Source organism: Caretta caretta, chromosome 14 (assembly GCF_965140235.1).
Source record: "Caretta caretta isolate rCarCar2 chromosome 14, rCarCar1.hap1, whole genome shotgun sequence".
In the NCBI taxonomy this organism is placed as follows: Eukaryota; Metazoa; Chordata; order Testudines; family Cheloniidae; genus Caretta; species Caretta caretta.
In genome coordinates, this window is record NC_134219.1 from 22,832,740 (window position 1) to 22,849,494 (window position 16,755).

Sequence of the window (16,755 nt, forward strand, 5' to 3'; positions counted from 1 at the left end):
TCATGGACCATGGTGCTAGGTGCTTTCCAAACACAGAACAAAAAGGATGTTCCTGCCTATGGTGAGATTTACAAACCCCACACCGGAGAGCAAGGGCTTAAAGTGCAACTCTGGGCCCAGGCAGCCGCACCTACAGGGCCTGCACAAGCTGCAGGCAGGGCTTTAGAAAGGGAGAAGAGCAGCTCCGAAGGAGGCAGGCAGTGGAAGAGAGCAGATGGTGTCCCTGAGCTCTGAGAGTCGAAGTATTGCCCCAGAGGCACCTTGCCTGCGGTCGCACTACACAGGCCAGAGGAGAACCTACAAAAGAGCACAGTGACTAGGTGTGCAGGTCAGAGACTCAAGAGAAGGGCTTTACCCTGGGACTATCAGTGGGGGCTGGGGTAGGAAGTGGTCCGATACCCCAAGAGGTCGATTATAGTCACCCACCGTTGGGCCTTGGACTGGAGCTCGGTGGAGTGGGTGGACCTGGGCTCCCCTACCCCCACCCAGCAGATAGGACAACACCAGGGGCCTTCACCTAAGATGAGAGGCCTATGGGAGCAGACCTTGGTTATTCAAAGGCCCAGCCCCTACTACCCCAGTGCAGGAGGGGGGAGCCAGAAACCCCTGCTTGACCACTAGACAGCACTGTGCGTGGTGGCGCATCGTTTAAAGTGCCCCAAGTACACTGACAGCACAGAAGAGCCAGGCTCCTGCTCTCAGGTCCAATGTCCAGCCCAACCCAGCCTGCAGAAACAGGGGGCAGCCATTATATGGAAAGTCCCCGGGAGTCCCTGTAGTCCTGGGCTGGAGCATGTTCAGTTGCTCTGTGGGAACAGTGCATGTGTACTCCAGTCAGCACTGGGAGCTGTGAGAAGCTCAAACATGCTCAGTGAGGGTGGAATCTTCCAAGATTTTAGCTGTTAAAATCTAGCAAGTCTCTCCTAAGCATGTGTGAAGTGTGATTTTTCAAAGGCTTATAACTTTGACAAATTTCGGCAGATTTTCATGGGAACAGCAAAAGGCAAATCCCTGATACAAAGGCCACACCCCTACCAAATTTCAAGTACCTGCTCCATAGCATGGGGGCGCTAGAGCATTTCAAAAAAAGATCACTAGAATATTTTAAGCTGGGCAAAACAACATATTTTCCCACAGCTTTGTTCTCGGAAACAGCGGAACCAGTTTGCCTGAAATTTTCCAAAGAAAAATTCAACGTGAGTTAAATGAAATGCAGCATGGAAAATTTCAGCCCAAATGGTTTTAAAGCTTGGCAAATTATAAGTAACTGAAAACCGGGTCTTATGCTGGGAAATGTTGGGCAACCTCAATAGTAGGCAGCACTACTAGCCCTGTTACATCATGCCCGCCCCCAACAGGGTCCTGCCCCATCCTGGCAATGGGAGTGGAGAAGATTTAAACCAGCCTCTGTTCCCATTTCATCATTTACTGATAGACATTTTCTACAGCACTCTTCTCTAGAATAGTTCCTCCCCATTCTCCCTGGAGTCTCCTCCCACCACACATTAATCCGGAGCGGATTTCTGAGGGCAGAGAAAGGTGGTCTTTTACCTCCACTTCTGGGATGTTGCTAGAAACTGGGTGGATAAAAGAATGTGCTTGTTCTATCTGATGAGGCCAAGGGATATAGTCTCTCCTTTTCCCTGTTAGGCCAGAGGAGAGGTGTGAGGATGGGGACACCGTGCTTGTGGGAGAGTTATTTTCCTCTCTTTCCCCCAATTTTGCCAGTTAGCAGGACAGGAAGAGTGCTGCTGCTAACATCATATCAGGGGAAGTGTGCTGAAGACCCACTCCCACTGACAATTATTTGGCTGAATTCAGATGTCAAACATTGCCCAACATCCAACCTATTCAGCAATTGTTATATTTAATCTTGTTATCCCTACTTCTTAGGTCCTATCCAATATTACTGAAGTCCTTGGTTAAAGGAAGTACTTGTGAGCTAAGCACAGAGGAGGAAATATCTGCCAAAACTGACTTCTTCTTTCTTTGTGAAATGAAACTCCTTTGGTGCTTTTAATATGCAATGGCAAAAATCAAGAGCATTATAATACCTTCATCTTGTATTGAAATTGATAAGGGAATCTGCATGATGGCACAAGAGCTATGGATAAAACCCAGCTTTTGGAATACACAGGGAGTCAGCAGATGCTGAGCCAGATGAAGCTGAACAGAGCTGAGCCAGTGAACTCAGGCTCTGCGTCAATTACACCATTCAAAAGGAACTAATGGCACAGAACTGGGATTAGTTTCTGAATTGGCTTCAGGGAGGTTGTCAGGGTTCCCTCCCAACTCTGAGGTACAGATGTGGGAACCTGCATGAAAAACCCCCTAAGCTTATTTCTACCAGCTTAGGTTAAAAACTTCCCCAAGGCACAAATCCTTTCCTTGTCCTTGGACAGTATTGCTGCCACCAAGTGATTTAGAAAAAGATTCAGGAGAAGAACCACTTGAAGTTCCTATTTCCCCAAAATATCCCCCCAAGCCTCTTCACCCCTTTTCCTGGGGAGGCTTGAGAATAATATACCAACCAATTGCCTTTAATAAAAGTACAGACCAGACCCTTTATTTTTAGGACACTGAAAATCAATCAGGTTCTTAAAAGAAGAACTGTATTATAAAGAAAAAAAGTAAAAGAAGCACCTCTGTAAAATCAAGATGGAAGGTAATTTTACAGGGTGAGAAAAAGATTTAAAACAGAGTCCCCCGCTCTAGGCGCAACTTCAAAGTTACAAAAAACAGGAATAAACCTCCCTCCTATTAAAGGGAATATTCACAAGCTAAAACAAAAGATAATCTAACTAATTTCCTTGCCTTTATTTACAATTTTTATAATCTTAGATGCTTATTTCAGGTAGGGTTTTAGGAGATGTTTTTTTCCTGCCTGGTCCCTCTCTCTGTCCTGAGAGAGAACAACAAAGAGAGCACAAACAAAACCTCTCCCCCGCTCCCCCTTTGAAAGTATCTGCTTTCCTTATTGGTCCTTTTGGTCAAGTGCCAACCAGGTTATTTGAGCTTCTTAACCCCTTACAGGTACAGGAGGGATTTTATTCTACCCTTAGCTGTATGTTTATGACAGAGGTTCTCTTAGAAGGAGGGGAAAACGTCCCCATGTCGTTACTAACAAAGAGAGGAGGAGCATGGGAGGCAGGAGAAAAGCTACATGAGAAGTTGGGGTTAGCAAAAGTTACTTAGAAAAAGCCCCAGAGGGATGCCACTCACCAGGCTGAACTTCTCCTTCACAGGTCCATAGTCACTCATTAGTTTGCTTTTCATATACAGTTTCAGGATATCACCACTGGAAGTGCCAACATAGAAGTAACTATCATCTTCTGCCATCTGAGGGAAGGTTTAAATAAGGAGATCAGGATCAGGTCATCTGTCTAGACATTTATTCAATGCCCATGATTGTGGTGTCTGAGTGGCTTCACTTCAGCATATTGCCCAGATTTTATTTGGGATGATGTGGGTAAAGTTTATGTTCAAACACACACAGAATGTTCCAGAGCTCTGTTGAAAGTTAAGACATTTTCCTAACTAAATCTTGTTAACATTCATAAGCAGAAAAGTGATTCCCAAGAGAAAAAATGCAACAGGATAGAGCTTGCTACATTATTACAAATGGTCTAGATCACCCATAAGTCTGCTTAGCTATATAGTTTCCACAGAAGAATACTTACCATAATACATGTGATTACTCTTTTCAGCTGCCCTGTTTGACATTCTGTTGGCCGGATTTTTCGATTTGGTAGATCTAGTTCCCATACTCGAATAGTCCCACTGTAGCAAAAGAACACACACCATAATCAATTTTATATATGCAGGAGTCTCGGAGACCTTCTAATACAGCAGTGTTCACAAAGGACATTTAGTATGTTCTGTCTGGGATCCCTAATCTTCTTAATATAGAAAGGAAAAAAGTACAATTTTAGAGAGGCAAAAAAGGAACCTGTCCTTTTTATAAGGTTAGTTCTTGATAAGTCAACATGGGTGTAAGTGGTGCAATAGAAGTTATCTGGTAGAAGTATAAACTATGCTCTTAGGGAACATGTAATGACCTAGACACCTGCCATTACTCAGAGACACATGCACTGTGTGGCCCTGATGGCTCAGGTTATTTTGGAGAAGAATAGGAAAGGGACTGTCCACGGCATCCAAGACTATTTTCTAGTACTGTAACTTCACTAGCAACACAGGAGCCACCATATTATTTATTACCCATAAAAAACTACATTAAAAGAACATTCAAATTGAAAACTCAAGCACTCAAAAGTTAGGAAATGCCAGAATGAAAGACACCCATGAACCTTAATTCAGTCCTTTTGTGCTGATGCATTATGGTCTTTAATTACATGTGAACACACTATTTTTGCACAGGACTCCAGCATCATTCCTTCTACGGGGAACCATCATCAAGCAAGTCTGTTTCCACTGGGATCCCACAGGAATTGGTTTCTGGTCCTACACTATTTAACATTTTTATCAATGACCTGGAAGAAAACTTAAATGACACAAAAATTGCAGGAGTGGTAAATAAAGAGGAGGATAGGTCACTTACACCGAGCAATCTAGAACATCAGAATGAACTTCGGTAATCAAGAGTTGCTGCTTCTGATAATGTTTTAGTAAATTTTCCATGAGTTAAAAAAAAAAAAAAATCACTCTCCTGTAGCCACCTGGCCTGACCCTGTCACAACGGTTACATGTAAATGGATATGTAACGGTGACAGACCCCAGTCGTCAGTGAGCAGGATCGAACCTGGGACCTCAGTGCATAAGCCTCTACAGCATGAGCTAAAAGCCAACTGGCTGTTAGCTAAGGCTGTACAGCAGACTCATTTTATCTTGCTAAGTGGCCTCAGTGTCACTAGATGGGACAGAGCACCACACCCAGAAGGTGTGTGGGTTACATATACACCCAAGAACAAAGAATGGAGGCCATACTTATAGGGAAGCAGGGACTCCGAAAAAGATTTGGGCAGGGTAGTGGATAATCAGATGAACAGGAGCTTGCAGTGCTATGCTGTGGCCAAAAGAGCTATTGTGATCCTGGGATGCATAAACAGGGAACTCTCAAGTAGAAGTGGAGAAGTTATTTTATCTCTGTGTTTGGCACTAGTGCAACTGCTGCTAGAGTACTGTCTCCTATTCTAGTGTCCACAAATCGAAAAGGTGGTGGATAAATTGGAGCAGGTTCAGAGAAGAGCCATGAGAATGATTAAAGGACTAGAAAACCTGCTTTACAGTGACAGATTCCAGGAACTCAATCGATTTAGCCTAACAAAGAGAAGGTTAAGGGATGATGGGATTACAGTCTATAAGAATCTACATGGGGAACCAATATTTGACAATGGGCTTTCAAGCCAGTAGAGCACAATTCAATGGCTGGAAGTAGAAGCTAGACAAATACAGACTGGAAATAAAGTGTACATTTTTAATAGGGAAGGTAATTAACGATTGGAACAATTTACCAAGGGTTGTAGTGGATTCGTCATCACTAGCAATTTTTAAATCAAGACTGGATGTTTTTTTAAAAGATATTGGTCTAGGAATTTGGGGGGGCAGGGAGTTCTATGGCCTGCGTTATACAGTAGGTCAGACCAGATGATCACAGTGGACCCTTCTGGCCTAGGAGTCTATGAATCTACTACTATCTTATGATCAGATCATAGGACCACTACATAAGTGAAGAAAGAATGAGGATGTCAATGAGAATTGTTCTACCACCAAGGCACTGTAACAAGCAGAGAGCACAGGGCCTAGGGATATGTCACAGTGAGCAGTTTACTTCTCTGTTTCAACCTCCTAGTGAATAGTATAACCAGAGAGCCGGCTGGGGCTGTAGAACCAGAGCTGGAAGTATTTACAGTGATAAAACAGCACAGTGCCACTGAAAAGGAATTGCAGCTTCTTCGCACCTCTTCCCTTCCCTACCCCTCATCTGATCACTATTCTCAAGTCCCTTCATGTCACTCCACTCCTGTACTATTTCCCCCTCATCACGCATGCTTTGTTCCCTGAGCATTTAGTGCTCACTACATTTTAAAAACCCAACTCTAATTTCTAATTGAAAAACCCATCAGCACCAACAAGATGTGTGGATAGACTGACAAGCAAATCTGTAACCTCCTCAGTCTGCCTTCGTTGGTTATCACTTGCAGCGCTGTGTCTAAATCTAGGCTGAGAGAGCTTCAAGCAGGGACCCTCTCTTTCCTATGTTCTGTCAGCACACTTGGAGTGCCATTGCCATCATTTTCAGAAGCACCCACAATTCCCATTGATTTCAATGGCAGATGCAGATCTCCAGCATCTTTGAAAAGCAAGCCATATACAAGTAATACTATATTTAAATGTGGAAACCTGACTGTTTTGCATCAAAGGGCTCTCTTATACCGTACGGGGTGATACCCTCACTGGCTGTGATATGCAGTAAAGAAAAAAATCCAGCAATCTCTGAGCTGTCACTGCTCCTGCATTAACATGCCATTGTTCAGAGCCATTTACCAACTGCTCTTCTTGGGTAAACATTAGGAAGCAAATATTTTAACTGCTGCATGGAGAGTGCTGAATACAAACCCCTGCCATCAGTAACGGAACTGCATGCATCAGTTCCCTGTGCACTGCTTTGAAAACACTTTGTGTGGAACAAGCAGAAATGCCTGTAAGGGACAAGCTGATGGATATTCATAGGCCCCTGGACAATAATAGGAAAAAACGTTAACACTCCACATTGCTTAACTTTCCTTCCATCTAGGTAAACAGTCTTTGCAGAAGGAAATAGCTTTGTGGGTTTTCCCCCCTCAACAGTTCTCTACTGTTGGCTAGACAAGACTTACTTTCCAGCACTAACGAACACCTCGTCTCTGCAGTTGGAGAATGCCAGGACAGTAGCATTTCCAGCACTACGGGCTGAAGCAGGGCTGCCGCAGATGGGATCTCTCTTAGCTATGCTCCATACAACCACGCTGCAGGGAAAGAAGGGTTTAAAAAATAGTTTCAACTTGTTTAAATCATAAGAAAATGTCACTAATCAATAGAGGGAGGCTATCTTCCCAAACACGTTGCTAGATGAATCCACGTTTGTGGCCACTTTCAGAGATTATAACTATGGAAAACTTTCACCCACACTTTTTGTACATAGATATATAGAATTGGAATTCATGTCCCTTGTTCATGAAGCAGCTTAACGGGTTTGTGCACTAGCCTTTTAACCTCTGCTGGCCAAGATTTTAATCATGTCTTAGGTCGTCAGTAGAAACTGATCTAATGGATCTCATCCTGTCCCCATTGTGACAGATAGGACAACTTCCAGCAATATCTTTTGGAGACCATATTGTATTAAGCGTATGAATGGGTTATGTATCACTGTGGACCCGGCACTGTATGAATGCCACAGAGGGAGGGTTACCACTGCTCCTCAGCCAGAATGTCATATTTCTGTCAAGGTCACTGTAGTCACTGTTTTGTAGCTTCTCTTAAGGCTTTTGTGCCTTCCGTTATATGTACTGTCATTCTTCTCCTGGATGGAAGATACCTGGCTTGTCTGTATAAAACATCTGAAGAAAAAATCACAACAGCCCAGTGGCTTTTATATAATATCACAGGTAAGGTTCTCCCATTACAGATCTCTCCAGGAAGTGAAAACAGCAGGGAAAGATTAAAGCAAATCACTCAGGGTATAATACCTCCAGACAGGTACCACCTCCTGGGGATGCTCACATATTCTGATTCAAACTGGATTCTCCAGAGACCAACATACAAAGAAAGGACTTTTGGATAAAGAACCCAAGTTTAAACTGACTCAAGACCAGCATTCTGGTTCTAAGACAAATTAACTTGTAATCATGGGGAAAACCCAGTTGTGGGTTTTGAAGGGCTAAAACCTTCCAAAACCTTTAGCTTGGAGTTGGGGTGACCTCTGATAAGCTTTTTAGTATGTGTATAGTTTCTTTTATTGTTTTAATACATTTCCTCTGTAATGCTTTCACCTTAAGAATAAAGGTAACTGCTAAGAAGGAGCTGTATTGTAACTTGTAACTGCTGGTCATATACTAGTCAGAGCCCTCAGAGAGCAGGCAAAATGCAGGCGCTGGTCTTTTAGGCAGTCTCGCTTGTTGTGGATATGACAGTATAAATCACAGAGATGTGCAGCCTTAAAAACCCTGGTGAGAAGGGAGTGCTACATGGGTCTCTGCCTAGGAGAGGTGATGGCTGGAAGCTGGAAACCTTTAAGTGGGTACCCTCAAGGAACCATGGAGGGGGAAATACAGGTGCAGTTACCCTGAAACTGTGACGCCCACCATAAAGACACCGTATCATTTCACGTCTTCGGCTTTCGACTGGCCACGAGTGGAGTAGCAGAGATGATGCAAGTCAGGAGTCAGAGCCGCACACAACTTGCCTTGAAATAGGGCCCAACCATGCAAACACTCAGTAAGCACCAAGGACAGTAGTCCTGATTGAAGTCAATGGGGCTGCTCCTAGTAGTAAGCATTACACCCAGTAATAAGTGTTTGTAGGACTGGGCCCTATGTCTGTTTCTCATCTGTGCTACAATAGTATTCCTCCACCTTCACCTCTTCTCAATTAACTCACAGTTTAAAAAAAAGTATATATTGCCCTGCGTGTATTCAAGTCTCCCTCTGTTATTTGTGTGCTCAGTTTACCATACAGTATAAACAGCATATTTCAAATAAAAACTAGATGGGATGTAACATGGCCCAGGGCAGAACTCAATGATGGGGATATCTGCGGAGAGATGCACAGTTTTAGACATACGACTCCCATGAGAAGACCCATGCTTTCAATCCATTGCATAGCTCCACAGAGAACCTCATCGTTAAAGGCATGAATGTTTTTCCCTGCACTTATGACTGGGTGTATAAGCCCTATCCAATGACTGACAAGGACAGAAGCCATGTGCAGAGAAACCTGGAGCTGCCAGCTCCCCTCATTGCATGGGAATGTGACTGACAAATAATTCTGTCATGAGGGATGAGAAGGTGAGTGTGCTCCTGACAGTCTCTCTGGGCCAAATTCAAAGGTGAACCTACGCTGATGTAATTTATACCTTCTTCATGCCCATATGTTAAGCCAAACAGATTCCCTAAAACTCAGGCAATAAGTTTCAGAGGTGATGTGTCAGGGGCCTACATGTAAATTAGCGTGAATTACACTGTATATGAGAGAAGGTGCACAGTATACCAGCTTCGACTCCCCTCTGAATTTTGGGCTGTGCTGGGAATCAAACTCACAATAGCAGGAGCGGAAGCTGCCAGCAGCATTTTTGCCTTCATTTATTTGGTCCTCAGCCACAGGAAGTTTCCTTTTAACCTGGCCCTCTGCTTATGTGACCTCTTTCATGGGGGAGGAGGGAGATTCAAAATTTAATCTTGTTACCTGCCGTCGTCCTGGCCTCCCAGTGACACCAAGTAAAGGTCATTTGGAGAGAACGCCAATTTTTCAATTTTCCCCTTGTGAAGTGACAGCCGAGCAAGCAGCTCCCTCTTCTTGTAGTCCCACAAAATTATATCTGCCTGGGGACCAAAGAACATTTGTTAGAATATCCTCAGGTTCTTAGATGCAAAAGGTGCTTCTAAGTTAGGCTTCTTTCCAGCCCTGGACTCCATTTGTATGAATACTCTTCAGATTAGCCACACTAAGGCCATGTCTACACTAGGAGTGCTTTACCAGTATAGGAACACAGGCATATAATACCAGCAAAGCTGCTCTTTGTACCACTATAGTAAAGCCACCCCCCCATGAGCAAAATACACTATGCTGGCAAAAGGGCAGCTTTATACTAGGTGCTTCTGTCAGCCCAACTATATTGGGCGGCTCTTACCTTTTCACACCCTTGACTGACACCATGATGCTGGCGGAAATCACTGTGTAGACCTGGTCTAAGAGACTTCCCAAAAGAAAAGAAGGGCTTCCCAGTTTAAGACTGTGTTTCATTTTAGAGTCAGTGTAACATCAGGGACAACAGGATAAAGAGGGACAGTGTACAAGATTGAGAGGTCCAAAACTGGACATTTTAAAAGACTGCAAGGTGCTACTGTCTCTTTCGTACAAGGATCTTAAGGTGCCCTATAAAGAGTAATTAATTAATTAAATTCATTCATTCATTCCCGTGAAAAAGGCTAAGAAGGACCAGATTTTCAAAGATCTTAGGTGTCTAAACATGCAGTTAGGCACCTAGTGGGATTCTCAAAAGCACCTAAGTGACTCTGGAGCCCAAGTCCCATTTTCAAACGTGATTTATACATTTAGCAGCCTAATGGGACGTGGGTGCCTAATTAACTTTTGAAAATGGGACTTAGGTATTTTGGAAAATTTTACCCTAAGTGACTTGCTTAAAATCACATAGCAATTCGGAGGGAGTTCTAAGAGTACTATAGCCATGCCTCCCAGTCCCCTGAAATGCTTTTCTTCTTCTAGCACTTTTCCGCTCAAAACAAAAGCTTCAGTTATTGTTTAAAAAACAAGAACTCCCACTGCCAAAAGCTCAGCTCCGATACAGTTAGCTTATCCCGATGTAGTTAAAAATAACAGGGCCTGCTGCTACAGCCTTTACTCACAGGCTTTGTGCTATTAAGTCAACAGAACTACACGCAAGACTAAGGGCTGCAAGATCAGTCCTCTGAGGAGGAAGATTTCAGTTTGATACTTACCCCGAAGTCATTATTAGAATTCCCCAAAAGTTAAAGTAATCATTTAAAAAATGTTACTCACTTTGAAGCCCATGAAAGTGACCTGTCCAGAAGCAACATAACATCCACTCCGAGACACAGCAACACAGGAGACATTGTTAGTGTGGCCGTGCAGGAAAGCTTGTGTGTTGTTGTTCAGGCCTTGAATAATTATGGTACATCCCAGAGGATAGATAAAGTGCTCCCGATCAGGATGGCAGATCAGACCAGAAGGTATATGCCCTACAACAGAAAGGGAGTAAGAGAGAGAATTCAGAGATTCACAGATTTTAAGGCCAGAAGGGATCATTAGATCATCATATCACAGGCTCTTAAATTACACCCAATTACCCCTATATTGAGCCCAATAACTTATGTCTGACTAAGAACAACTTGCGTTTGGCCAAAGCATAATTTTCAGAAGAGAGTTATTCTTTAACTTCTAAATCAGGAAAGCATGATCAATGTTCCTACTACATTTTTTCCTATGTGTGGAATGGCTGCCAGAGCTCAGGTTTATAACCTCTGACCACAGTCTCATCCTCATTCCAGAGGGAGGAAGGCTCGCCCAGTGGTTAGGACACTAGCCTTGGACTTGGGAGACTTGGGTCCAATTCCCTGCTCTGTCACATTTCCTTGTGACCTTGGGCAACTCACTTAGGCGGTCTGTGCCTCAGTTTCCCATCTGCAAAATGGGGATAATAGCACTGCCCTGCCTCACAGGGATGTTAGTAGGGTAAATACATTAAAGATTGTGAGGTGCTCAGATGCTATGATGAGGGGAGCCAGATAAGTACAATCGACTCCATCACCCCTTTGTTCCCTCCCTTCTTCATTTAGTCCCTCTCCCACATTCAGTTATCACCTCCCTTTTCCTACACTCACTCCCTTTCAATATTTCCCCATGTTTCTCTCTCTGTCACACAAACCCTCTCCTTTGCTCTCCCTTGAAATCCATGGAACCAAAAGTTCAAATGCAGTTCTTGGCCTTACCCGTGTTCTTCATGCGTCTGAGCTAGATACATGCATTTGGGGGCTGGCAAAGGGATCCCTGAATGTCTATAGTTTGTAAAGGTCCATGAAAGGAGTTCTGGAAACGTAATAACCCTTCACCAGTATCAAAGTGCATCCACCTCTGGGGCACAGAGCTGGGCAGCCTAGAAGATAATGGGCACACTGTGCAACAATGTGGGGAGAGGAGGTTTTGGACAAGAAGCTAGGGCAAACCCTTACTCTTATGATAAGTGCTTTGGGATTTTAACATCCATGCAGAGCACACACATGGAAGCTTAATTTTAAAATTCTCATCAGGAGATGCACAGTAAACTGCACGAATTCTGTTGCATCCACCAAAGACCCATGCAGAACACAGGCAAGGACAAGAACTAGATTTAAATTTTTGGATCTCAGGATTCCGAAACTATGGCCATTCCTCTGGAAACGAACATAATCTTCACTAGGATCACACGCTAGTCCAGATGTTATTGTTGATGTAGCATAGCAGGCAGGTGTGCCACTTTACTGACAGGTGCAAGAGATGCACCCCTGCCCTGAGGTTACAAAATCGAGACCCAAGACGAAGAGCGATGATGAAGAAAACAGGCTGGTGGGGGGGGGGCTAGGTGAGGCCGGATGGAGGTGGGGTGACTTCATTGCTCTGCAGGCAATTCTGCCAGGCAAAGATGTTTTTAGTCAGTTAAAAGGAGTGGCAGGGTCCAGAGAGAGGACCTGGCAGGAGGAGAGCAACAGGGTGTGCATGGGACCCCAAGATAGCCCTCAAACACGCTGGACCCGCAGAGGAAGGTCACCACTCCCCAGGGATGGGGGAGGGGCCTTTTATGAGAGATTGAAATAGATTATGAGTTGAGCTCAGGTCCCCGCACCAAACCCAGCCCTCCCCACTAGATCTCCCCAACCCCCCCACCCAGCCCCCTCATACAGCCCTCCCCACTAGATCTCCCCAACCCCCCCCACCCAGCCCCCTCAGACAGCCCTCCCCACTAGATCTCCCCAACCCCCCCACCCAGCCCCCTCAGACAGCCCTCCCCACTAGATCTCCCCAACCCCCCCCACCCAGCCCCCTCAGACAGCCCTCCCCACTAGATCTCCCCAACCCCCCCACCCAGCCCCCTCAGACAGCCCTCCCCACTAGATCTCCCCCACCCAGCCCCCCAATACAGCCCTCCCCACTAGATCTCCCCCACCCAGCCCCCCAATACAGCCCTCCCCACTAGATCTCCCCAACCCCCCCACCCAGCCCCCTCAGACAGCCCTCCCCATTAGATCTCCCCAACCCCCCCACCCAGCCCCCCAATACAGCCCTCCCCACTAGATCTCCCCCACCCAGCCCCCCAATACAGCCCTCCCCACTAGATCTCCCCAAACCCCCCATGGAGACGCCCTGGCAGCAGGGTCACCCCACAGCGGCCCGGCACAGCCCGGCGCGGTACCGTTGAAGCCGATGACCGCCTGCAGCTCCAGCTCGCACAGCGCGTCACTCTGGGGTCCCGGCTCCCCCGCCATGGCGCGGCCCCTCGCTCCCCTCCGCCGGTGGCTGTGTACACCCGGCGCTATGGAAACCGCGCCTGCGCACCAGACACCCCTCCCCCCCGAAGGCTGCACATGCGCAGAACCACAGTTTGGGCCCGGAGGAGAGGAGCAGGGAGGGGATGCAGCAGGAGGGCAAAGGTCGTGACCCCAAAGCACCCTGTCGAGTTCTGGGCAGAGGTCATGACCCTACTGTGAACCCAATCCCCCATGAACACAGTTTGGGTATCCAGGGTGCAGCCCCCAGAGACCAGCAGGCTCCCTGGGATGCAAACCTGCCCGGAGGGACCAGGCTTCCGCTCCCCCATCCCAAGGGTGTGCCAGCCTGGAGGGATCCGGCATCCCCCAACCCCGCTCCAGGGTGCACCCCGCCTGGAGGAACCGGGCATCCCCTCCTGCACCCCCACAGTGACCCGCAACCTCAGCTGAGGGTGTGCCCCCCTGGAGGGACATCATGTCCCCCAACCTCGGTCCAGGGTGCACCCCATTTGGAGGGACTGGGCATCCCCACGCCAGGGTGTGCCCTGCCTGTAGGGGTCCCAGCATCCCTCCCACCCCCTCACACACACCCTGGGATGCACCCTGCCTGGAGGTGACCCACACCAGGGTGCATCCTGCGTGCAGAATATGCTGGAAGATGCCAGTGGTTGATCTCAACGGAACCAGGTCAGGATCAGTCTAAATAGCTAGTTGGCCTAAACCCTAAAGCATTGGCGAGCTAGACAATCAAATACCTGATTAGACCTCATAGCAGAGGGCAGTAAGGGACACACACCAGTCAGGACATTGCAAGTTGGCACTAGTGCCAGAACCATTAAGGAAAAGAGCTCCTGGTTCCCTATTGCCTGCTGCTAGTGTTGCTGTGACAGGAGCCAACTTGAGGCTCTGCTGCTCTCTCTCTCTCTCTCTGGTTTTTGGAGATACATGGCAGTGAAGCTCTAAATGGAGAAATGTGTATTTTTCTGTATTTTTAGATTTCTTCTGAAAGAGTAATGCTAGGATCAAATATTTATATAGCTGTTGCTAACCAATTCACCCACAGTGTCACTCAGGAGTTCTGAAAGTTGCCAGCCACTTTGCTGATCTGTGTGGTTTAGAGTCAAGAGTATATATTCCTTGGCACTTTTTTTCCTCATTATCAAGCAAAACGAATGTGTGTAAATGAAATGGTCCAGAATTATCCAGTTATTCCCTCATTTTATTTCCCATTTGACCTGGCTCCTATCCCTCTGATACGGTAAGCAGAGACCCTATGTTTAGTAGGATTGGCCTACTTTTCAGCAAAGCCACCACTTTTTGCCTCTTCTAAGACAGGGAAGCCAAACGTTCTACTTTTTAAGAGTGCTGGTTTACTTGCCCTACTTTCATATGGCAGCTCTACCTGGTACAATGAAAGGAAAGCTTTCTTATGAGGAATCTGTGCAACCCACCTGGGGAATTAGTTTTGTCTTCTAAATCCTTTTGATGTGTGTTTGTTTGTTATAAGGATAGTATTATTTATTTGTATTGTGGAACACACTGAGGCCTCCACCAGAGATAGGATCCTATTGCACTAGGCACTGTACAGACATAACAAAAAGACTGCCCCAGACCCAAAGAGCTTACAATCTAAGTAAAAGACAAGAGGCTATAGCTGGCTCAAGCAGATGTCAGAAGCACAAAATAACAGTGAGATTATTATGATCAGTGTGATAAACAGGGGTCACAGATATGTGCCTGCCTCAGATGTGGATGATAAGCATGTCCTGCTGTACGTGTAGAAGGGTACCATTTAAAAAGCAAATCAGTGTAGTGTAAGTACCTTTGCATTAATGAATCTCATCCATACAGCATTATTGTTGAACTTTTACAGGCACAAAAGTCAGAAAATGCAAAGTTGTTATTCCCACAGAGACTGTTACTTTCTCACCTGTACATACAGCATTTTGCATTACGCTGTGTGCTGTCAGATTCATGACCTGACTTGAATGTATAAAGTGACTGAGTTGCAGTTGCTATGGGAATTCTCAGTTTGTGTTTAAATTCCCAACCTGAATGTCAATTAATGTCAAAATTTGCCTGAATTTTCTTGTTTTTTTAGATTATTGAAATAAAGTTAAAGTATAAAAAGAAAATGGAAAAGAGCCTTCTTGATCAAACTATCTTTGCAATAAACAGGTGCAGAACTCCTGATTCATCACATGCATATATCTGTGGTGCCGCTCATGCATATGTTTAAATGTTGGGGCATTGAAAGGAACAAGGGAATATGTGCATATTTCCAGAGCTCCCCATCGGTATATGTAATTATGGGACATTAAAATAAAATAATTAGGCTAAATTCATCCCTGATGTAAATCCATGGGATTCTTTGGAGTTACACTGTAGTGAATTTGGCCTATTATACATGTTTGAAATCCTGTTAGATAAAAATAGGTACCCTACGATGTGTCTACCCTAATGTGGAAGGAACAACTCAGTTGTGTTCAGTCTCCAATGACCCTTTTAATTCTAGGCTTCTCTGTTAAGGCTGTCAGTAAGGGAATTACAGAATGACAGTTGTGCTTGTAGCAGTTTTGTGATGTGATTATCCGTCCCCTGGAGAATGAAATGAGATCCACCACCTCATTTCACATAGGTCACCAAGAAGCAGCAAAGTTCCGGCTCTGCTGACCTGAGCTGTAGTCAAGTAACAGCACAACAGAGATGAAGGATGATCCAGTGGTTAGGGCACTAGCCTAGAACTTGGGAGCGTTGATTTCAGGTCCCTGCTGTGACACATACTTCCAGTGTGACCTTGGACAAGTTACTTAGCCTCTCTGTTCTCCATCTGTACAATGGGGATAATAGCACTGCCCTATCTCACAGAGTTGCAGTGTGGATAAATACATTAAAAGATTGTGAAGTGCTCAGATACTATGGTAATGGGGAAGGGGGCAGATAAGTACCTTAGGTAGATGAAAGATCTCTTTATATCCCATTACCAAGCCCTTGAGCCACCCAGCCCGCACTGCTTTATGTTTTTTTTCCTTTCATTGTTTTGAATTTTACACAGCAAGAGAATAAAAGTGCAAAGAAGAAAGTAAAATAATAAATACATTTTAAAAGTGACAAAGACCACTCTGCAGATCATGGGAATTGAATGTAATAATCACCCTGATAATTTATTGTGATTTACAGCTGAAATCCGCAGAGGGCTTGGGTATGCGGCACATACAGCATCACAAAGGTTGGCAGGCTTTGCTGTTGCATCAAAGACAAATAATGAGGCCTCAAGTCTCAAGTGTTTTAGGTACTTTGGATGAGACCCAGTTCCCCTTTACAATCAAATACCCTGAATCTTGATCCAGGCAATACACAAAGGCACAGCAAAGATGGACAGCTAAGTAAGAAGAGTCTTGAGCTAAGAAGGGGGAGTCAGGATTTCTATAGAGGCAGCGAACTCAGCCCCTGGGAAAGGATGGAGTCTGATGGGAAACCTAATGGAGACAGGCTGGTCCGGCATGGGGCCTTGGAAAGAGGGAAACACTAGGAAAAT

The 16,755-nt window shown here is 45.3% G+C and overlaps 1 protein-coding gene across 1 annotated transcript in view; it reads right to left on the reverse strand.

Moving 5' to 3' along the window:
• CFAP52 (cilia and flagella associated protein 52) overlaps positions 1-13,274 on the reverse strand; it is a 31,278-nt gene extending 18,004 nt beyond the window's left edge. The window contains exons 1-6 of the mRNA XM_048817571.2: positions 13,142-13,274; positions 10,735-10,934; positions 9,400-9,536; positions 6,837-6,965; positions 3,681-3,780; positions 3,223-3,339 (exon numbers count right to left, since the gene is read on the reverse strand). Coding sequence (XP_048673528.1) covers positions 3,223-3,339; positions 3,681-3,780; positions 6,837-6,965; positions 9,400-9,536; positions 10,735-10,934; positions 13,142-13,214 — 756 coding nt within the window. The 5' untranslated portion in view covers positions 13,215-13,274. The remainder of the gene's footprint in view (positions 1-3,222; positions 3,340-3,680; positions 3,781-6,836; positions 6,966-9,399; positions 9,537-10,734; positions 10,935-13,141) is intronic.
• Positions 13,275-16,755: the final 3,481 nt, after the last annotated feature.